This window comes from Squalius cephalus (assembly GCF_949319135.1).
Source record: "Squalius cephalus genome assembly, chromosome: 20".
Taxonomy (NCBI): domain Eukaryota; kingdom Metazoa; phylum Chordata; class Actinopteri; order Cypriniformes; family Leuciscidae; genus Squalius; species Squalius cephalus.
This window is the reverse complement of record NC_137141.1, coordinates 32,347,482-32,371,895: the sequence shown is the minus strand read 5'-3', so window position 1 is coordinate 32,371,895 and position 24,414 is coordinate 32,347,482. Positions and strand designations below refer to the sequence as shown.

The following is a 24,414-nucleotide window of genomic DNA, read 5'->3' as shown; positions in this document are numbered from 1 at the left end:
TGTGTAATGTTACGAAAGATTTCTTTTTCAAATGAATGCTGTTCATTTGAAATTTTTATTCATCAAAGAATCATGAAAAAAAGTATCATTGTTTCCAAAATATTAAGCAGCAAACTGTTTTCATATTTCTGAAGGATCATGTGACACTGAAGTAATGATTTTGAAAATTCAGCTTTGTTGTAATACTATTTTATAAGTTTTACTGTATTTTTGATCAAACAAATTCAGCTTTGGTGAGCATGAGCTCTTTATAAAAAAAAAATTGTTCCTTTGTGCTTTTTATCATTCCTTTTTGCACTGGCTAAGGAGCATGAGTCAAACTGAAAAAAAAAATAAAAAAATGAATAGCATCTGTAACACCTGCACACTGAATCTATGTAGGCCCACTGTTACGAACTGCTCCGAGACACTAAGGTTGGGATCCAAATGCAGCTTTAATTAAGGGGCAATCCAGACACGTAATCCAATATACAGGCGATAGGTCAAAACTAGTGATGTGACATTTGAACCGAGGCGTCGAAGCTTGTGGCGAGAAAAAAATGGGCGTGCCAGATGAAGCCGCGATTCGAGGCTTGTGTTGTTAACGTGAAAATCACGTGACTAATGACAAACGAGGCCTCGGTTTGTGTGGATATGTCATCGGTTCGGTCTGAGTGTCGCTTTTGGAAAAGGGGGGTTCGAAACTCGCGCCACCTTGTGGATGTTGTCAAGAGTAGTAGAAGCAGTTGTAGTAGTGTCAGAGAGTCAGTTAGATAACTATCATTGTCATTGTAGTTATTGTGTCATATATGTTTTAGGGCTGTATATTATTACATTATCAGGTTAGAATAGTTATAGTATATTGTTAATTATAGTAGCTATATAATAGTCATTAGATAAGATTATTTGGTTTGCTTTGGATTTTTGGATCTGGACTGGACTGCTTTTTGATTTGGATTGCCCTTTTGGATTTGTTTGCTTTTTGTGACCTCTTCCTTTTTCCTGGTAATGGAGCAGCAAGAAAGAGGAAATGCTCCCCTGTCTGGGCTCAACAGAAGCATCAGTATCCTCATTTATACCAGCTGGCACTGGCATTTTTATGTTCCCCTGCATCCTCTGTTCCTTGTGAAAGGATCTTTTCCAAGGCTGGAGAGATTTTGTGCGAGAAGAGGAATCGTCTAAACCCCAACACGCTTGAAATAATTCTGTTTCTCAATAAAAATCTATTGTAATCCTTCCTTCACCCACCCCAAACTGCAGTGTTGCAGGGTGCTCCTCTATATCCCCAGTCCAATAAGCACAACACTGCACTAAAACTAGTAACAGTTCACTGCACAATAACCACCAGAAACTATTTTTACCACCCCAGACTATTCTGTTGCAGTTTACTTTATTACTCTCCCTCCATCATAAGCACTGCACTCAACACAGTGTCACTTTTGCTGTTCATACTGTCACTATCCAAAACATTTATGAATAATTAATTAACTGTCTGTGTGACAGTTGTCTCTGCACAACTAAATTCAGACAGAGAAAGATACATATTTTATATTATACCCAGGCAATGGACAAAATGTCTGCTCAGGTATTGCAAATGAAAGGTTACAGACATTAACAGTGAGAAGAAAATAAATAAATAAAACAGCGCACACACACGCACACACACGCGCACACACAGAATTAATTTATCTGCTATTTCTTTGCACAGTAGCTAGGTGTCACTAGTGAGCAATGCTGAATGAAGCTTCGAGTAATGAACCTTTGGGTGAAGCAATGGGCTGCGAGGTCTCAGTGGTTCAGGAAGCCTCATTTTGCCATCACTAGTCAAAACACAGGTAGGCCGTCCAAACAAACAAACAAACAAACAAACCAGGCAGGGGTCAGAGGCAAAAGAGTAATCCACAGAACAAGCCAAAAAAAAAAAATCCAAAAACCAAGAGACATGAAACCAGGGAAACCGCTCGGAAATGCAGTGCAACAACATACAAAACTTCACAGTGAGTGAATGAGTGAACATGGTATAAATAGGCTGAGACTAACAGGGTAATGAGACACAGGTGAATGCAATCAGTGATGATGAGTCCAGGCAGTGAGTTCTGGGAAATGTAGTTTGTGAGGGAGTGATAATAGTCTGGTGTGGAGTGCCCTCTGGTGGCTCTCAAGGGCACTCCAGCTGGTGACCGTTACATCTATGTTCTACACATAAACAAACAAAACTCAATATTGGTAAATATGACTAAATAAATAAATAATAGGCTACAATAATATTACTGTATAAATAAATAATACTAGTAGGCCTAAAACAGTTAATATTTTCAGAATATTCATATTTAATAAATTTACTAATATCTAAGTAAGAAAAATCGACCACAGCCTATAACAGAAAGTGCTTATGAAAAATATTTCCTACCCTACCTTTATCTAAGACAGTGAACCCGAAGAGTTAAACCTGAAACATTTCCACGGACTACATCCACACACCAGTCAGTGAGGGTTTCTCTGAAGAAATCACCTGACTGACTCTCATATCGTCATGCTATTTCTGCTTTAATCCAAGTATTCAGTAAGCTTTCATATTTCAAAAGAACCATTCCTAATATGTTTATATTAATTCTAATTGCAGGCCTACCTTTAAAAACTTAAATGTATTGATTGTAAACAGCAATGCTGAACATAGAAAAATGTCAAATAATGTCATAAACATATATCGTTAGCCTCATAGCATAATTGCCTAAGTCATTTTTGAATAAATATGACTTAGGCAATTATGCTATGATATGTATCACTCTTTAACCACTAAGTGGCAGTATAACTCCATTGTGTAGTGTGACATTTTGCCTGATGACTGTTAATACATTTCGTTAGCCTCATAGCATAATTGCCTACGTCCTATTTAAAAAAAAAAAAAAAGGACTTTGGCAATTATGCTATGAGGCTAACGATTTCAAATACTACCATTTTGTTGTCCTTAAGTGCAATATAGGCCAATATACAGTATATATGGCCAATAATATATAAATGTTATATGAGCACTACTGGATTTTCCTAAAACCGACAGACTCCTATCAGTATTTTATATTTAAATAAAATACATAAAATTCAGAACTAAGGCACTGGTATAGCCGTCCTTGACTTACATTAAGTAACTTAATTTCGTTGTTTTACCACATTATTTCAGTCTTACCATAGAATTAGCACTTTATAAAGTAATTGTTGCTCAAACCAGCATTTACCGGAAACACTGCAATATTCCAGTGTTGAAATCAACTATTGAGTACATAACACAGTTCAACATAGGGCTAATGTCTATCTATCTATCTATCTATCTATCTATCTATCTATCTATCTATCTATCTATCTATCTATCTATCTATCTATCTATCTATCTATCTATCTATCTATCTATCTATCTATCTATCTATCTATCTATCTATCTATCTATCTTAGCATTAGTTAATAAAAATACAAGAGTTCATTTTTAGTTCATGTTAGTTCAAGACAACTTATGACTTTAGTCATGTATAAGTAAATGTTGAGATTAACATTAACTAAGATTAAGATTGATAAAATGAACATTTTTAGTTCATGTTACTGTAATCTATCTATATCTATCTGATATTCTACCAGTAAACTATTTTATTTTATTTTCAAGTGTTCAAGTAATTTTAGCAGTGGGTCATGAAGCTGAGAATGAATTGAAAAAGCGTAATTCTTAAAGCAATATATCTGAAATGAGAAAATGTAATTTGATCACAATTGTTTATCATAATAGTTTATAATGTGCAATAATTCTGTACACAGAATACACATCTCCGATGTAAACCGATATATTTATTTCAAAATAAAAGATTTCCACACATACACATGAATTTGGCCTAAAGCTCAACACACAACTGCAAAACAGCCATCAATGTTTTTAAATGGACTCAACTCTTACCAAAATCTCAAACCTGGCAAATCACTTTCAACCTCGTACATAATCAATACAAAACTTGATCAGGTGAAATGAGACAATGGGTCATCCATTCATCATAATAATGCAAGGTAATGAATGCACCTTTAACCAAAACATCAGTCTGGACATTTGAAATGTATGTGTATAGAGTGACTTTTCAAGTGAAATTAAACCCCCAAATTAGTATCCTAACATACACGTTTATTTATTTATTTTACATAAAGTGCAGCTTGCTAAATCTTGATAACCAGAACTACAGCTAAAAGCATCGATGACCTATGAACAGGAAGTTCAAAACTGTACATACTGAATGTACATGCTTCATGTTTCCTTTACTTCTTCATCCCCATTTATGAAATAATGCTTTTATGTATTTATCAAAACAAATATTATTGATGTCTTATATTGTCATTGACATCATTTACTGCAACGGATAAAGCAAAACTGTCTATCAAAGTTAGGATGAATAAATCTGCATCTTTGATAATGTGCAGAAATGAGAGATGAATGAATAACTGATGCATAAAGCAGGTTCATTCAACCGTCTTGTGATTGGTTGAACACAGAAGCACCACATCGCAACAATGAGATATCCAACAAACCCAAAACACTGTGCACAAATAAATAAATGCACAAGCAAAATACGACTATCCAAAAAATTCCACTTTGGAAATGTTTTTATTATCATTATAATAAATTTAAATTACCAAAGGAACAAACACTGCTTTACATATTGCTGTTTTTGTAGGTTGTTTTCTGTCTTTCAACAGTTAAAGCAATAAAAAAGAGAGAAAATACAGACCGATAAGCAGGACATGTGCAGAAAGCTGTACAGATGGCTTGCTCAAAAATACACAGGGTTCAAAGACCGACAGAGAACAGTTTACAGCACGCTGTCCATAAACATCTTTCTTTTTTTTCCTTTTTTTTTTCTTTTTTTTTTGGTATTAAATTGGTTTTTGCAACTAGAATCTCTCACACTCGATTTAACAAACACTGAACTCGTCTCTTAGATCCTTGAAAGTTCCTGACATAAATAAGCAACAAAGTCCTTCAAATAGAAGCCACATTTGTTTTGTTTCCGTTTGCTGCGTACTGTACAACAAAATACTCCCATTCACCTTCAGTTATGATCTGACTGAGGCTACGGTAACCTCCAGATCGCTCCTTTTCCCAAGGAATGTTTTTCAAAAAAATATTGCGATTTGTATATTTTCTTCAGCGTCTGATGCATTTGCGTCAAACTTTCAATATCACTCTGCATTCCCTGTTTACTCCATCACTGTAAGGAATGGTGTCTTATTCGATTGTAATGTTGCTGACAAAGTGCATCTGTTCTCAAGTGCGGCAATCAAAGCCAGCCAGTGTTTCAGGGAGAAGTGCTCGTGTGGCTGATATCATTGATTCGCTTTAAACCGTACCCTGAAAAAAGGGCCAGGCGAGACATAAAAGTACATTTTATAAAAGTAATACATAGTTTGCTCCTTTCTTTTTTTATTATTTGAAAACCACAGTGTGCGCCAATACAAAAGCGGTATTGCCATGTCAGGGTTAGAGGCAGAGCCTAATATGGCTGGAGTTTCCCTCATGTACACCGTTATATTCTGTGTGCAATTGCTTCTAGTAATGCTTGTATGGCTCACTCTGACACAGACAAAAAAAATCCCTGACAGTAGATTCGCTGATGCTATAAAGTTTTTTTTTTTTTTCTGTTTACTTTACATAACAAAAGCTATGTAAATTTGGCAAATTATCTTAGTGCTTGTGCCGCATATACAAAATATCAACAAAGGTCAGCATTTTATTATACAGGATGGTTCTTTCGACACTCAGCAGTCAGGCTCATCCAGTGAACCCTAAATATTATAAACAGCAAGAGACAAAACACAATGGGACAATATCCACACGTCACAAGTACAAGGATAATGACGTTTTCAGGGCGTAGTGTCCAATGTCTGATTCTGTACCTATCAAGAATGCAATTTTCAAGCAATCCCCGTCTCTCATTCGTCAGGAAATATCAAGGTCTTCTGAACAGGCGGACGACGCAATCTTTCCTCCCGCTCTTTTCCTCTTCATTACAAAACCTCACCACGAAAACAGCAAAGTGGAATTCGCACGTACATTTAAACGACGACAACGAAAACTCTCTTCTGAAACGTTTAAATTAAACGAGCAAATTAGCCCTTGAGGGTTCTCAGCTAGTTTGAGGGAGGAGTCCCGCTCAAACCCCTAGCCGAGCGCGCTCTGGAGACCCACGGGAACGAGGAAAGTCCAGTTGTCCTTCACAGCGCCAGCAGGGTGGGAGAGTTGAGCGAATCCGAGGACTGGTCGCCGCTGCTGCTGCTCCGCCGGTGGGCTTTGGAGCAGGACTCGGACGAGGGCGATGGGCTCTCGGGCTCCAGCATGCTGGGGTACGTGAAGATGAGGCTGGAGTGGTTCGGGGTGGACACCGGGGTGGAAGCGGCCACCACAGGAGTGTTCAGACTGTCTCCGTCAGAGCAATACATGCCACCACCTAGACAGATGGGCTTGATGACTGAATGCTGGGTTTTTGCTTCATCCTCATCGTCATCATCTTCCAAAGGCTCCTGTTTGACCACCACTGGGTTGAGAGCATGCATCGGGCCCCGGGGCCCCAGGTTGGAGCGCATGGTCAGAGGAAGGGGCGCACACTGCTGGGAGTGCAGGTTTTGATGGCGCTCTTCGAGGGGAAGTTTGCACACCGGGTTGTGGGCCACCAACATAAACTCCAACTTGTCCTTTTCCTTCTGCAGGGTCTCGATTTCTTTCTGCAGGTCGGCCTTCTCCTCCTCCAACTTCTCGGTTTCCTTGAATGAAAAAAAGAAATACAGAGAATGATTGTGCTGCATTTTGCCTGATATTCTTTTGGTTTGTGATTGTCAGCAGGGTGTTTTTATGTAGTGGTGCTCTAGGTGGTTTCTAACTGGTTCCTAACCCTAGTCAAAAGACCCCTTCTCAAAATGTCCATATGATATGCAGGTCTTTAACGTAAGCCTATACGAGGGCTGCGCCAGGGTTGCCAAGTATGTGGTTTTCCTGCATAATTGGGTTACTATTAAAGGGTTCCCACAGGTTGATTTTCCCCCCGCTGGTTAAACGGTTAGTTCAACCAAAAATGAAAATTCTGACATTAATTTCTCACCCTCATGTCGTTCCAAACCTATTAGACTTTCGTTCATCTTCAGAACACAAATGAAGATCTTTTTGATGAAATCTGAGACATTTCTGTCCCTTCATTGACAGCTACGCAATTACCACTTTGACACTTCAAATATGAATATAAACATTGATCAGCGAACATAAACAGAAGCTCAAGCGAACCTGCTTGACGCGCAAAAACAAACCTCATTGGTTCTTGCTGGCTAATGTTTACAGTGAGTGGATGTATCGCAATGGCTCGTAGAAACGCAATCGTTCAAGCTTTCCAGTTTGACCCAGAATCTTAGTTTAAAATATTGTGTCTGGATACGGTACTTTAGTTGGTTTGTTTATGTATGCTGTTACAGTTATTATCATGTAGCTATAACGCTAGCCTACATTGTTGGCTTTTCATGTTGCTCTGATTTGCTATCGTTCTAAAGCTGTATTAGCATCTATATCAGTAATCTTTGTAGTTTAGAGAAGACTGTACTCTGGCGCATTTCCAGAGAAAATAAAATTAACCCACTGGTTCTTCAGAAACTCGGATGAAGGAACTTAAAAAAGACTTTTGTGTTCATTTGTACATCCGAACACTGAGCAACTATTTGCAAGCCGTGATGTTTCTCGAGGAAATACCAATATCGCGCTCGCACGGGCGTAGCTCATTTTCTCATGGGCGGGCAAAGCAGAGAAAGGGGAGGTAACCTTTCCCCGTATGAACACATATAGGGAAGATTCCAGATTGGCCCATCTGAGATTTCATTTTCTCAAAGTTGGAGCAGGATACCCAGGTCTTGGTTTACACCTATCGCCATTTCTAGCCACTGGGGGACCATAGGCGGGCTAGGGGAACTCATATTAATGTTAAAAAAACCTCATTAAGTGAAATTTTCATGCCATGAGACCTTTAAATCGTGACCGTTTTTTCAGATTGAATTCTAAAAACACTTTAGCACTATAAAAGGAACGCCCACCTATAAACACAAGCAAGTATTTCCCAAATAAATTTAAGCTGTTCACATGGAACGCTTGACACAAAAACCAAGAGTTTCGAAACAATCATCCAAGCCTACAGAAAGTTCAAAGACTGATGTGACTAGACTGTCAAAGATAAGCCTCATTAATTTGGCTATGAGGAAGAAGGAAAATGAAAGCAAATGCTAAATTTACAAAGAAAGAAAACTCATTAGAAGAAAGGCTCTCGTTATTGTCACAGGAGATACAGTTCCTTATTTGGTGAGGAATGAAGAGAGTGGGGGAAGGGAAGAGGGAAAAAAATGCAGTGAGTGGGGTTTGATGGTTAGCTGCGGTTTCTTCCTCCAACAATATCAGATGTTTGCTTCCCTCCAACCCCCTGTAGCACATTCTTCCCTCGTGTTTCAGGTCTGACAGCCTGAGAGATGCCATTAGAAAGCTATGTAGTTCAATTACAGCCAGCATTGTCTGGGACTCGGGGCATTCCCAAGCCCGCCAGACAACACTGGTCTTCTGTGGTCGTAAAAAGTGTCTTTTTAGGGTGTCTTCAGCTTTTAACCACTGAGAACTGCATGGAAATAAGTGCAATATTTGTGGGCATTTCATTTGGGGTGTTCGGTAAACATGTTTCCCCATTGTGCTAGTAAAGTTAGAGAATGCTTGTGTGTTTGTAAAGGCATTAAGAAAACTCACCCCTTGCAGCATATCGGTCAGTTCTCTTCTGCGGTTCCGACATTTTGCCGCAGCTAGTTTGTTTCTTTCTCGCCTGACTCTCCGTTTTTCTTCTTCCTCTGGGGTGAGCTGCAGATAGAACTAGGAGTGAGATTTCCCAGTTGTTTGTCAGAAATCTTTGTGATGTAAAAAAAATCAATCCTTGCATCTCAGATAAACAGTCATTTATTTAAATAGCGCTTGAAGTCAGGGTGATTGGGACACTTTTTGCCATTGAGATGGCTTGGAAAAACTGTCCAAATCAACCTGAATTCACCCTAAAGATTGTTTCAAAGCAGCTTCACAGTAAAAAACAAGATCACAACACATTAATGTTGCAAAATTATGAAACTAACTACATTTTTGCTGTTAAACAGCTCCAAAAAGACAATAGATGTTAAAAAAGTGTTGGTAACACTTTACAATAAGGTTCATTGGTTAACATTAGTTACCTTCGTTAACATGAACTAAGAATAAACAATACTTCTTTTCAGCATTTATAAATCTTAGTTAAATTCATTTCATCTTTAACTAATACGTCATTAAAATCAACGGTTGCATTTGTTAGCATTAGTTAATGCACCGTGAACTAACATGAACAAAGTAGTTTTAACGACTAACATTAACAAAGATGAATAAATACTGCAACAAATGTATTGCTCATTGTTGGTTCATGTTAGTTAACGCATTAACTAATGAACCTTATTGTAAAGTGTTTTGTACTATACATTGAAAAGTGCAAGACCAACCTGCTCATCTCGCTTGCGTCGACCTCGAGCGTCTCCGATGGAGCGGATGACCCCGGGCCGCGTGAGAGCCGTGTGTCCGAGGAGACTCGGGCCGCTGGACACAGACAGGCCGTACGGGTGAGGCCGAGAGTACGGGTTAGACATGGATGTGATCACTGTGGGCTGAACCATCCACTGCAGGTCCTGACTGGTGGTTATGGCATTAATCGTTGGAATAAAGGCACTGCTAGAGCCAGGCATGTCTACTCTGTACTTCTGTGGAGAAGAAAGAAAAGCATTAGGATTAAGCCATTCTTTTATGGTGATGTCAGAACTGAAGTGCAAACATTTATGAAGAAACTGTGGATTAAGAAAACTCTGACTTTCACCGTACATTAAACACACTGTGTGATTCATTTTTGGTCTTTGTTACTGCAGTCCCCCTAGCCACCCACTTTTTAGCCATCTTACAAATTCCCATCATCACAGACTAATGAATCATTGCGCGTGCCGCCTCGCTCTGCGCCCTCTTGACTGCTTGACCCCCAGAGCGACAGGGTGACACACTCACGGTGAATCATGGGAAAGCCCACAACCCTCCCTGACAGAAGCAGACCAGGCTTAAATAATAGCCGTGGTGATGCAACGGGCCACAGTATCACCGCTGTGTGAGCATTCAACAGATTTGTGTCGTTCAAGAAACAAACCTCTTATTAGAAGTGCATTTGACTTACATCATTAATGAGAAAATCGAAATAAAAAGCTGAACGTCTTTTTGTTTTTGTTTAATGCAAACTGTCTTTTAACTTTTGAGGTTGTCTGTAAACTTAGAAATGAAAAATGTGCAAATATTACATTAAGTTTAATAAAACCTCAGTATTAAACTTAAATTTGCCTTAACTTGAATTCCTACTGTTTTCTTGCTGTTGGATGAACAGATTTCTATGCAAAAATCTAATCATAGGCAACCATTTAAATTCGAGGCACAATAATGAGTTTTTTGACTGCATTGTGTAATTATTTTGTATTTACCTACTGAACACAATTATAACTTACATATAAGAAACACTGGTAACACTTTATTTTAGTGTCATTGTTACAGATGTTACATGTAGTAACAAAAGTAATAACTATAAATTATGCATAATTACATGCAACTAACCTATATAGTAAGTCCTAACCAAAGTACTTACTTAATATTACTCTGTACTTAATACATTAATATAATACATTAACAACTATTTAATTAACACTAATTATCATTACTACAATTGATGAATGCTCAGTTTTAAATAAAGTTAGAATGTTTAATGTCAATTAATAAACGTTTAACATCATTTAACTTTGTAGGGCTAGTCATTTTTGGAAATATTTGAACTTCTGATAGGCTATGTAAAATAGTACAGCGATAGTGAATGACTTACAAGCAAGCATTGCCCGAATATTCGATGGAAAAATACACCTGAATGATATGATTTTAACATGTGTAGTCTGACAAATGCTGAATCAGGTTATGAGACTGCTCTTCTGTTCCCCTCAGCCGGGAAGCAGAACTGGGATCTCGTGCCAACACATTCCATCCTCCACATTCCATTCCATTCAACACATTTCTGGTGGGATTTTAACGGGAAACTGACTTCATGTTACAGATAGAGTTTACCGCAAATCATTTGGAGGCGAATGAATTACGGGAAATAACAGCGATCATTTCGTGGATGAAAAACAAGCATTATTTAACAGCTTAAAAGCTGAGATTCAGTGTTCGTAAAGTAGTATTTACACTGAAGGTGTAGTGTTGTTTTAACATGGTAGTAGATAATCGTTTCCCACAGCATATTGCGAAAGCCTCCACTAACTACCAGGAACTGAAGCGTTTGTTTCCCATTTCATCCATGACGAAGGACCGGGAAGATCCACATAAACACGGTGAATCATCCTCTGTTGTGTTGAGAAGTAGCGCTTTATCTTCTCTTGAAATTCACCCGAATCCCTTCCACTTGATTTTCCCCGAAGGAGTCAAAACTACACATGCTGGGATCGAAAGGGGGCAGTTTATTCCACGAGTTTAAACAGCAACCCTACAAGACAAGATGATGCTCGGGAATTTCTGACAGGAGCAAGTTAAACCTTCCAGATGTGATTAAAATACCAGCGACTGGGGAACAAGCTGCCAAACTGACCCGGTACACAAGCTCTTATTCATTCCCTGAGAAGAACCAGATCGGGGGAAAATGACCTAAAACACTTCATGAAGAAGAGATGCACTTCACTGGAAACATTAGGCTATAATCCATTTTAATGCAACACTCTTGCATTAACTCGCAATACTCATCGAGGCTTTAGATAGTCTACCTAAGAATTAATCTAACAGTAGCTGTAACCATAAACATGTAGCTAATTATTATAAAAACAACTGTGATTAACATCTATGATAACATAAATAAAGTGTGATAGAGTTTTTTCTTTTACTACTTTCTTTCAACATGGACCAATTTGCGAGTCGTTTTTTATGTCCATGCAGAAAGTCGCATAAATTCCATAAAAAAACATGCATTTATTGAAGTATAATTACTAATAAAGTAATCAAACAGGAAGATCCTAATGTGCAACCCTTAGTGTCTCCTGCCATTGCATTTAATTCACCATATTTGGCAATTCTAGTCAGTTCATAAAAAAGTATAAACCCAAAGTTTGTGCAAAGCCCTTATATTGGTCATATATATAGCGAGAGAGATCGAGAGAGTTTTTTTTTTTTTTTACGTTTGCCATGTAGCCTACTCGAAATCCGAATTGGCTTTCTTTTCTCCGTCCTAAACTTCTACAGTTCAACTACGGATAAATGAAAGGTATTTTCAGATCAACTAAATGGCAACTGCACATGTTCTGAAGGTTAGTGAAGTGCAAGCGTTATGTGGAAGTCCCGGAAGTGTGGCATTCTGCGGCCACTGCGCGCGCACTGACTCTCGTCTCCGTGGGTTTATTTCACATTACGCACGCCACCCACGCCACTGCTGCCCTTATCTGCCTAATTCCACGGAAACATAATGTTATGAGTGCCAACATGTGCGCTATCTTTCCAAAACGATAGATTGCAGGAAGCAAAAAAAAAGAAATCCCTTCTGGGAATCATTTATTAAGAGAGCGAGACGGATTCCTCTGAGAGGATTTTACGCGTTTTGCGCGTAGATGCGTATGTGTCCTCCATGCACTTTCTTTTCAAAAATAATGAACAGATGTGATTTTAAAACACAGCAATAAAAATGTGACACACACACAGGTAGCATATACTTTTATAGGCTGCTTATAGGGCGCATAGCCCGACATGCAATAACCGAATGTCCGGTTTTTATGCAGAACACTTGTATTGCACATGCACACAAGGCCACTGCATGATGAAAACGACAACCTGCAAGTCCTCGACATTTAAAAAGTTTGGTCTAATTTTACATCGCAGTTTATGCATGACTTTAATCTGCGCGAATGTGTTATTATTTTGCGGCGCTGCTTGTAATTACACACTGATATGTTTACTGCAATAACATGAAGCATGTGTAATGTAGTGTGAGCACTGTAATGTAAAGAAGATAAGCTATTTAAGTGCATATTGTTACACTCTAAAAAATGCTGTGTTGTTTCAACCCATGTTTGGGTCAAATATATGGACAAACCCAACCGTCAGAAAATTAAACCAACCCAGTATTTTTTAGAGTTTGGGATTAGTAATGATAACACGGTAGGCCTGTCCATGTAAACCCGTTGATGTGAGGTGTGTGTGGAGACGGAGACTCGGGCACCTGGTAGCTGGAGGCGGGGATGGGGCTGGTGTCCGGGTGCGCCGGTGAGCTGCTGCTGCCGCGGGAGGACGTGTCGTATGTCCCGTGGTAATCCTGGTACATGATCCAGGGAAACAGGAGGAAATTTCAGAAGCTTGGTAATGAATTCCCACACGATCAGTGTCTTCAGTGGCACAAAAAAACACTTCCAAACGAAGCGATTCCTTTTCACCTGATCTAAAAATGATATCCAAGATAGGCTACTTTAATGCTCGGTATGATAAATCCAGGCATAATATTCTATTAGCCTATTAGAGAAGTTAGCGATGTCAAATTCTGTAGTCTCTTTAATAGTCCAATAAATTGATGTTCCCGTGTAAAACTAATGTGTAATAATCATCGCTACTGAGATGTTCTGCTAGAACCAGATGGAAAATGAAAAATCTGTGAAGCACCTACTTTTCTTCAGTGAACTCTTGCAGGTTTAGTCCTGTCCCCACAGCAGTGACTCAACGCAGGGATGAGTGTACCGCTCTGGACTTTGTTGAACTGATTTGGGCGACTAGGTGAACTTCAGTGCTACTTCTACAGGTCCCGTCAGTCGACAGATGACTCACTTCAATGGCTCTACTCTACTCCAATGCTCCGCTTATCAACGCCAACCTGCGTCTGCGCGTCACAGCCTTGTTAAGACACAACGCAAAATGGGGGTTTCGTAAGGTATATTTTGGGTCATTATGCCAGACGTTACTATTCCCTGAAGAGCTTATGAAGTTTTGGGGCTTAAATGTTCAATGAGAAATTAAATTCAGCAAAGGATAAATTGTTTAAGGTGTTTTAATGTGTTTTAAACTTGTTTGTTTGTAGCGTCCACCCCTATTCCACAGTTGGTTTCTACCATTGACGCATGTTTCCAAAAATGGGCAGTTGCGTCAGAGCACACGCGCATGGGTTTCCTTGGTAAAGGCACGGTAAAGACGCGTCAGGGATTCCCTCCCCTCTTTCCCCACCTTTAACTTTCACTGGGTGGTCTGTGGACACATGTATACGGTTCCTACGAGCACGGAACACGGCGAGAGCTTGCAGAGGTGCGCGTGGTTTCAGAAAGTGGCCGGATGTTGCTCTCTGAACCATAGGCTGAATGCGAGCATGTTAGTGCAATTGCTTCATCGTGGAGTTTTTTTTTTTTTTTTTTTCTCTCACACACTTTTTTTGGCAGTTCGAAATACAGATTCTTTAATTAATTCAATATTTTTGTATTTTTTTCTTTGATAACAAATCTTTGTTGCATCATAACTGTTTTAATTTCAACCTATTTACCACAAAGGCTCTTCAGACTCAATTTTCTCTCCAGATGAAATAAAACTCATCATTATTGCCCACAGAACAGATAGATGTCGCCAGTGGTACAATAAAGTTTAGTGGGGGAGGGGAATTATCAATTGAACACTTTTTAGTTGATTTTGATTCCGTTCAAGTGGGGTCCAGTTTATTTTCTTTAGGTACCGTAGATATATAAATGTAGGCTATTACATTTTTAGAAATAGAATTTTGTGGATATAAGTAACTAATTTGACTATACAGTATGGTTATACCAATAATTATTACCAATATTGCTTTTTTTTTTTTTTAGCATAACGCATACCATGGTAAACAGGAAAAAGTGGAAATAAACACTTGACTGCAGTAACAATCCGTTTCAGAATGAGTTGATTTATTCCGAGTTGAGTAAAAGAGGACGGATGAACATTGGTGCACAGGAAATACCCATAATTTTTCCTATTAGTATAGATCCTATAACCAACGCTACAACAATACACGAGTAGGCTGCCAGAATAGGCTATAGCCTTATAATAATATTAGCTTATAATATAAGTATACTTTTATTGGCGTAAATACGGAATTAATGTAGCCTAAGCCTATACAACAATAATAATATTAAAGCACAGATGATACACCCAAATATTATATTTGCATTACACCTAATGCTTTATGCCTCCATTATGTTATCTGTCATTGGTTGTCTTGTGAGTTTCTCTATAGGCTTCTCTGCCATCAGATCTGATGATGAGCATTATGGAAAAGAACAAGAACAGGAGTGACGCGCGTTCCCGGGGATCGTGAACGTCACTCGCTGTCTGGCACAGCTCTGATCTCTTCTTATTAAACAGGGGAAGAGAGAATTATATGGGTAAATTAATGCAGCGAGTAGTCTCATACTATCGATAACTTCAATTAAATAGCTCAATCGAAAGAAGACATTTATCATATTGGTGTGTGCACATAAGAAAACTATTAAACTAGTTTAAACTACCAAAAAGTGGTAGAGATCAGATGGTATAACCATGATATTTTGATAGGCCTATATTATATGGAAGTGAATGTTAAACTATATTACATCGCATATGTCCATAGTAGTCATGACGACAACCCTGATAAACAGATTAGCTCCTTAACCCAGATATATGAGGCGCATCATGCTAATCTGATAACAGCCAGTGAAAGCACGTGCCGATTGATACTGTAATAGGCCTATGAGGTAAATACAATGAAGGCACAAGGTAAGAATGCAGTATAACTTTTAGTGCTGATGGTTTATCACATATTTAACGTGCTTGTAAAACTTGAGATGAAGTTTGTTGTTATCACTTTCCGTCACTTAAAGGGATGGTTCACCCAAAAATGAAGATTCTGTCATCATTTACTCACCCTCATGTTGTTCCGAATCTGTTCATTTCTCTCTTCCGCTGAACACAAAAGAAGATATTTTGAAGAATGTCTGTAACCAAACAGACGATGGACCCGATTGACTTCCATATTTTTAGATTTATTTTTCCTAGACTATGGAAGTCAATGGGCCTATCAACTGTTTGGTTACTCATTTTCTTAAAAATCATAGAAGCTTGTGTCCAGCACAGAATAAAAAAATAAAAAAGGTAATTGCAACTTTTTATCTCATAATTCTGACTTTTTTTCTTAGAATTGCGTGATATAAACTTCAGCAGAAGAAAGTAAGTCATACAGGTTTGGAACAACTTGAGGTTGAGCAAATTTTCATTTTTGGGTTAACTATCCCTTTAAAGGGTTGGTAATAATGAGCTAAAACCAGTTTGTCACTGGTGTAGCCAAATAACACTGTCTAACCGCATTTTTTTTCCACATATTTTAATGACATACAGTAGCATAAACAGTTTTACACACACTAATGCCAGAACATTATAGTTTCATGCTCCACAATGCTTGTCCTTCAACACAAAGGATCCATGCTGCATTAATGGGTAGATCTAGTGGCACCGAGCGTCTAATTAACATCACGATCTGCCTGGGAGTCTCCTGGGTGGAGTGCTTTGTGGATTACAGACTGGCTAGAACACCTGATCTAGATTAGTGGTCCAATGATCTCTTGAAATTTTATTTGCAGGTTTCCTTGGCAACTACCAGTCTGAAACAGAACAGAGCCACAATGTGAACATTCCAGGCCTAGAGGGAATACGAAACTCAGAGGATAGAAAATGAATTCATGCTAGAATATTTCCACTGATTAAGCCAATCATATTACAGTGAGGTAGGAAACATGGCCTTGGTTTGCCTATTGTACATAATCCCCCAAGACTGGCCCAAACAGAATTATTCTCTGAGCAAAACCACAGCTGAGATTCAAACATCTGCAAATGCACCTCACTTATTGTTTCTTGCTTTCTTCAAAGATGAGCAACTCCTTAACCCTTGTGCGTCAATTTAAAAAAGTTACTCTGAGGTCCTTAAAGGGCAAAATCTGCTAGAAAATCAATGCCATAAATCTAAATAAGTTGTGTTCCAAATTTGAGATTGATATAAAAAAAAAATAGCTTTCAGTAAGATTTCATTTGGGCGCAGTGATATGGACTGTGGTGGGATTTGTGATTTTTAGTACAGTAGAATATTTTTTCTCTCAAATATTACATGCACACAAATTGTACACACATACAAACCACACTCTGACATCCACAACACCATATCCACACAATAATAGCTGCATTATTTATTCAAATGGCTCTATAAGAAGCAGAAAACTGTGTTTGCTTTATAGGCCAAACCTGAGAAAATGGCGCAATCTGGTAAAATAGTAAAAAAATCTATTTTTGAAGCCTTGCCAACAGAATAAAGGCCTTTTAACAAAGACTGCGTTATTTTAAAGTCAATTGGCCCTTGATTAAAAATGGAAGCATTAATGGGATTCAATAGGGACATTTTTATTCTTTAAGGGATAGTTCACCCAAAAATGAAAATTACCCCATGATTTTCTCACCCTCAAGCCATCCTAGGTGTATATGACATTCTTCTTTCAAAATCAGACGAATACAATCGGAGTTATATTAAAACATGTCCTGGCTCTTCCAGGCTTTATAATGGCAGTGAATGACCGGTTTCTGTTTTGAAGTCCATCAAAGTGCATCCATCCATGATAAAAGTGCTGCACACGGCTTCGGTGGTTAATAAAGGCCTTCTGAGTTTGTGTATAAGAAAAATATCCATATTTAAAACTTTATCGACTAAAATTCGTGACTGGTGTTTTCTTTTGCTCTATCCTCTGCACTCCCGCGTTCGTCAATACGTCAGGTCAATGTTTTACCGTAAATCAATGCGTATGGCCGTCTGTCAGAAGCTAGTTATTTTAGTCGATAAAGTTTTAAATATAGATATTTTTCTTACACGAACTCATTGCTTCACTTCAGTAGGCCTATATTAACCCCCCAGAGTCATGTGGAGGACTTTATAATGGATGGATGCACTTTAATGGACTTTCACTGCCATTATAAAGCTTGGAAGAGCCAGGACATTTTTTTATATAACTCTGATTGTTTTCGTCTGAAAGAAGAATGTCATATACACCTAGGGTGTTTTGAGGGTGAGTAAATCATGGGCTTATTTTCATTTTTGGGTGAACTATCCCTTTAAGGTCCTGATTGTAACTAGTTTGTGTTACTAGCGTAAAATAGATTTATTAAAGGAAACGAGGGTGAAATAGTATAATTCCAATGAAATTGAACACCTCTGTCAAAATTTATGCAGTTGTCATTAACACAGAAAAAATATAATAAAAACAAAACTGAAAAGGCAAAATATGCTATTCGGTCATTTTTTATTTAAAAGTTTAAGTTTTTTTTTTTTTTCTTCATCAAAATGGTACAAAATGTGGTCGTTTTTGGCACTTGCTGTGTGAAAACAAACACACACAAGAAAGATGGACCTGATTTGAAAAGGTTAAATGGTCCTGAAAAAAATAGTCACACTTGTATTGTTCGTGGTTAAAAATGGCTGTATTGGAAATGAATGGGAGACAAATTTCATCTAGTGGAAACTTTTGGTACTTTTTGAGACATCAACGTCAAATTTGGAACACAGCTTGTTTAGATATATATCTTTGATTTTCTCACAGTTTTAAAAATATCTATTTTATAAGTGTAAAATGACATTTTGTCCATTTTTCAAAACATTGAATGTATAATTGTATAACTTTTTTTAAAGTTCACTTTTTTAAAACTTTTTTAATAATCTTTCAAGTGTCATCTTTACACTGGCCAAACTTAAATCTGTGATCCAAAGCATTCAAGATTTAGGTCCATGCTCAAAAGGGGGATACATGGATTATAATTACTGCATAAATATAATTTAGTACCTTAAAATCCCCTCAGAATACAAAATATTAAATAAAAAAAATATTATTGAACAAAAATATAGTACAATCATTTCATTGTAATTAAAAAGAACATTAGGTCATTTTGACCGACGTGAACAGTACCAGAGGGTTAAGGACACACAAGGGCAACAAAGACAACATATTATCGCAAAATGATCAAAAATATTGAAGAGTTCATTATTATTTTGAGGATTATTTATATGGCAAACACAGAGAGCAGCATATCTTCATAAATCACCAGGAGAGCTGAGAACAATGAACGCTGTGTGAAAGACTCAAATTCTAGCTAGGCAACTTCACATTCATTTTCTTGTTTATGTGTTTGTGAATGGAGAAATCCTACGGCCTCGTCTTCAACTGACTCAGAGCTGTCACGGAATGAGGCATTCTTTATTTACTTATATTTCCACTACCTGCTGTCAATAACCAAGAGGACAGGACCTATTTCAACAAGCAGGAATGTGATGTATGCAAGCATTTTTTCAATATCAAGCCCTTCCCCCATTACTGAACAATGTTCTCCGTTTATAACGCTAACAAGGACTGTTTATGGTAGCAGGTTGTCTTAAAAAAACTGGTTTTTATTTACCCATACACAAACACAAACTGTGGCTTTGACCGTGGTTCTGAGAGAGTTATTACTACAAGAATCGGTTCCTGCTACAATGGAAGGAAATGCGTCACAAACGCGTGGCTGACTCAAAACAAAGAGCGACAAAACAAAGTGATGGCCACTTAAAAACAGAGGGAGTTGGAAAGCAGGAGCGTATAGTGGAAGAACTTAACGAATGGAGCAGAAATAAAAGAGGTGGGGGGACTTTAAAGACGGACAGAAAGATTTATATTGCGAAAGGGTCTTCCCGTAAACCTTGGGTGTTTGGCCAAGGCAAATATGACCCATCACAGCGAGCACTTGTTCCGAGAGGGCAGTAGAGGAAAGATGCAGAGGTATATCTGACAGTCTGAACATCATTTACACCTCTGGTTTGGCAAATGATTTTGTCAGGTGTCGCTTTCCGAGGGCTTTTCATCACAGGCGCTGAACGCAATCGTATCGGAACGGCAGTGGGCTTGCTCTAGTAGATTTACGAGAAGTATGAATGGGCATGGAGATGAGGAGCAAGCTCTTGGAATGCGAATGTGTTTGTTTGACCAGCGTTCGCTGTCTGAGCTGATAAGGTTCCTGTAAACCTGTCTGCATCTCCTCAATGTGCTAGGCACTGAATGTCACACTACTTAAATAGGACAAATACACTCAGTCTATACTACAACAAACCTCACTGATAAGAATTGGTGAGCTCTTACAAAATTGTAATACTGGTTTACTGGCAAACATGAGGAAACTTTTGGTAAACATTGCCACAGAATGGAATGAACTTAATTGTTCGAGTCAAATTTGTTACATATTAACTGCGATTGTCCTTTCATGAGGAGCTGAAAAACAAACGAGTCCTCGTGGTTTAAAATGTAGATATGCTTGATGGGTGAGAGAAGCAGTGCTGTATTGTCATTATAGGCTCAATACTCAACAAATGTTCATAAAGAGTTACTTCATTAAATCCCATCTTTTTGCTAGTCCCTGATATGCAAACTACGGTTTATCATATTTTTTATCAGTAAAACAATTTGAGTAAAAAACTGAATTAAAGAATTGAAATGAATTTCAGCTGTTCTTAAAGTCTTCCTGTGGAGAAAATAAAGTTTTTAATGTTGTTTATATGTCTATGTGGTGTTTTTAATATGCTTTAAGACAAACCATGAGCAAATTCATAAGTCGACACCATTGCTGAGTATTTTCTTTTTAAAACTGCAGTGAACCAAAGACAGTCTCAAAAACACAGTTTGGTGTTTCTGACGTCACAAACTACCATTTAACCAATCAGATCAATGAGCTGCTGTGAGTGAGTGGAGGCGGGGCTCATTTGCATATTCATAGAACCGTGTATACTAAATGAGGCAAGGGTGTCGAGTTACATTCAAGCTATTTTAAGGCATGATGCATTTTTTAAAGAAAAAAAAAACGTTTAAATATGTGATTTTTATTATATTATTGACTACAAGGGGACTTTGAGCAGGCTTTGTGTCTGCTCTAAATAAAGACTCAATGGCACATAAAACATGTACTAAATACATAATGCCATCTCTGACCCATCTCAGCCACTAGTGAGAGAAGCGACTCTGATGCAGCCTTAAACTTCTGGCCCAGCCATGACAGAATATATACTTTACAATCTGACATTTTATAGACAGGAGTTAACAAGTTCAAAGTTATACAGTTTGCCTAGAAACAGCATAAGCTATTACTATACTGAGTGATTTATGAGCGATGGAAGCTGTGGATCAGCATCTAGGATTGAAACTCTGGGTTTTTTTCAGTGGATATCCGGGTTTCCTTACTCTTCAGATCATATGCATGAGTCAGATGTGATCTTTGAATGGTACTTTATGAAATAACCCAAGCTGTGGTGCGGTAAAATGCATCATGAAGAGGTGATGCAATAAATAAGTGATCATATTGTCTCATTTTCCGTCATGTCTTGCCTCATCACTTCATGATGTAAAGGCCTGCTGTCAATCCTGAAGAGAACGACCCGTGCTGACTCCGTCTCGACGCGCATGACCTGTCGGTGCACGAGTTGAACTTCACCTGTCTCCACCTGCCCTTGTATAACACCCAATAATAAACTTATAAAGATCAGGAGAGGTGAGACAGACAAAGCGAGTGACATTCTTTCCACCGCACACACAGACGATACATTGAGTGTTACCATGAGCCAGTCCAGTTTCCTATAACACGGAGATTAATTCCCTCCATATATCCAGCTTTACACATGTCTTCTGGATAGGAAGGAGAGTCCTCTGGAGGCAGAGCTCCTCTGCGGGGTTTGCTCCTTTGGAGCGTCCATTCTGTCCGGTTGAATGAAAGCGTAATGTGAGTGTGGAAAAGTGGAAAATGTAATTAAGCAGCTAAAGGGGGTTTCAGGCGCTCGGCACGAGCCTCCCTCATTCCTCCTCTCCGAGTCTCAGTGTTTGTCTGAAGCCCTGCAGGAGCACTGAGGTCAAGGGCGCATGCAGAGGTCATCAGTTTACAGCATATTTGGTAAGCATTTAACTTTTGCAACAAAAACTAATTAAAAGGGTATTTTTTTGGTCTAGCGCACTACAGACAATCGTTAATAGCATTCAAGATGCTGTGAGTTTCAGTGTTTTTATGCCATTTCATGGGCTTTACAAGATCTTGACCAAAAATGGTGCAGAAAGAGCATTTATTGTGTAAACATCTTGTATTGCCAATGCAAGAGTCCAGCACATCCCAAACACTTTCAATGAGTTTAAGCTCTGGACTCAGAGGAGCAGATTCATGTGTGAAAATGATTCTCCATATTCCTCAGTCTTTCTTTCACAATCTGAGCCTGATGAATCTTGACATTGTCATCCTGGAATATGGCCATGATGTGTCTTCATACATGGTTGTTTAAGAAATGAAAAGCTACACACTCAATATACACTTAGGGTTAGAAGAACTGTTGCCAAACATATAACATACTAGAAACATATAATAATCACTGCAATATTGATCCAATCATAGACTCAGCAACTTTTTTTTTTTTTTTGGTCGGACAGTGTATAATAAAATACAATAAACAATTTTTTTTTTCACAGTAGTGATATATATTATGTATAGAGCTACAACAAGCTTAAAAAACACAAGCTTATTTTTAAACATCTTATGGAAAATTCTTAAACTGTAAATTTAAAAAAACCTAAACATAGAATTGCTGGCGTATAGCAAAAGGTTTCTAGACTATAGATGTTTCCTTCCAAGAAACAAGCTTACAAAACAACAAAAGGGATTATTATTTTCACACAACTTATGTGAAAGCTTTATATATTTTAAACTTACTGCATTTGGCTGGTGTGTGTTTTAAACCAGGGGTCGGCAACCTTTTTGTCATGAAGTGCCATTTTTAAGTTTCCTAGTTAATCACTGTTCCATAATCATATTTTAAAATTTCATAATGGCTAAATTGAAAGATTTACACATTACACAGTAAACCTGATGATCAAACTTGATCAATCACAAACTTAAACTAGAAATAGTGCATGAAGCAATTTACCCTTTTTTTTATTTATTTTTTTTATGTCAAAATCATACAAGTTTGTTTGTTTCAGGGTTTAAATGAGACTTTGAATAACAGATATCCAGTGTGACACGTCTGAACTCTACATGTGAACAGAGTTTGCACATCACCGACTCTATATTGGCTGAATCTCAGAAACGTATAGCAGAAACTCTTTTCTTTTTATCTCAAAGCTAAGCGCAACAAATCCAGCAGAACAAACTGTAAGCTGTCAGTCAAACTGACTTAACTTGTGTGATACATGTCATGATCTGTGCACTTTCATGGACACTTTAATTCTCACACTTTACTATTAATATCCTAACTTAAATATCCTAATAAAACAAGCTGTGTTCCTATGAGGAGAGATTACCTCAAAATATAGATCTGTATGCAGATACGAGGTAGCCGAGGTAGCCTACTTTATCTATGATATACATACAACTCTCTCGGTTTTGCTCACGTGCCAGCGATTAACCCTCGGCGTGCCAGTGTTGGTGTGCCTTAGTCTGACTTAGTTACTGAATTAATATAGGAGACAGCAACAACTAAGAAAGCATCTCCTTCAAGTCAGAACTATCTGTTTTATGAAAAAATGATTGATCTTGATACGTGACCCTGGATCACAAAACCAGTCACAAGTCGCACGGGTATATTTTTGGCAATAGCCAACAATACATTGTATGGGGCAATACATTGCATACATTTTCTTTTATGGCAAAAATCATTAGGATATTAAGTAAAGATCATGTTCCATGAAGATATTTTATAAATTTCCTATCGTAAATATATAAAACATGTATTTCTGTGAGTGAATGCAGCACAATCGTGATCATAAATGAACAACTTTAAAGGAGATTTTCTCAATGTTTCGATTTTTTTGCACCCTCAGATTCCAGATGTTCAAATAGTTGTATCTCGGCCAAATATTTTCATATCCTGACAAACCATACATCAATGGAGAGCGTATTTATTCAGCTTTAATCTGATGTATAAATCTCAATTGCAAAAAATTTGAAACTGATTTTGTGGTCCAGGGTCACATATATGTTCTGTTCTAATTATGCAGCAGAAATAAACACACGTCTGGAGTTTCATGTAAAGATTCTCTTAGAGTCGGTAGAGGACTGTAGGGTTCACAAAACACCTACAAATTATTCCTGCCTTTTGATCTGCAGTGTGCACCTGTCCGTGCGACTCTACCTTGTGTTCATCACTCCTTCTGACAGGCCATCAGAGCGCATCTCTCAGCGTGACAGCGGTCAACACTCGATCCAGCCTGACAGCTGACCAGGTACTGCCGCCAGCCAGGAGCGCCGGGAACGTG

The 24,414-nt window shown here is 38.1% G+C and overlaps 2 protein-coding genes across 5 annotated transcripts in view; both read right to left on the bottom strand.

Moving 5' to 3' along the window:
• The window catches only part of mocs1 (molybdenum cofactor synthesis 1), a 153,164-nt gene that overhangs the window by 20,541 nt on the left and 108,209 nt on the right, over positions 1 to 24,414 (bottom strand). The gene's annotated exons all lie outside the window — the stretch shown is intronic.
• Positions 4,843 to 13,943, bottom strand: fosl2 (FOS like 2, AP-1 transcription factor subunit). Of its 4 annotated transcripts, none has more exons than XM_079854094.1 (5): positions 13,746 to 13,943; positions 13,308 to 13,400; positions 9,535 to 9,789; positions 8,768 to 8,887; positions 4,843 to 6,765 (listed from the first exon to the last, which is right to left on the bottom strand). In XM_079854094.1, exons 3-5 carry the CDS (start codon positions 9,772 to 9,774, stop codon positions 6,220 to 6,222), a joined length of 906 nt encoding a protein of 301 aa, XP_079710220.1. In that variant the 5' UTR covers positions 9,775 to 9,789; positions 13,308 to 13,400; positions 13,746 to 13,943; the 3' UTR covers positions 4,843 to 6,219. The 4 variants fall into 4 exon arrangements, with proteins under 4 accessions (XP_079710220.1, XP_079710221.1, XP_079710218.1 ...); XM_079854095.1 differs by having other exon boundaries at positions 8,768 to 8,875; XM_079854092.1 differs by having other exon boundaries at positions 13,308 to 13,523; positions 13,746 to 13,928.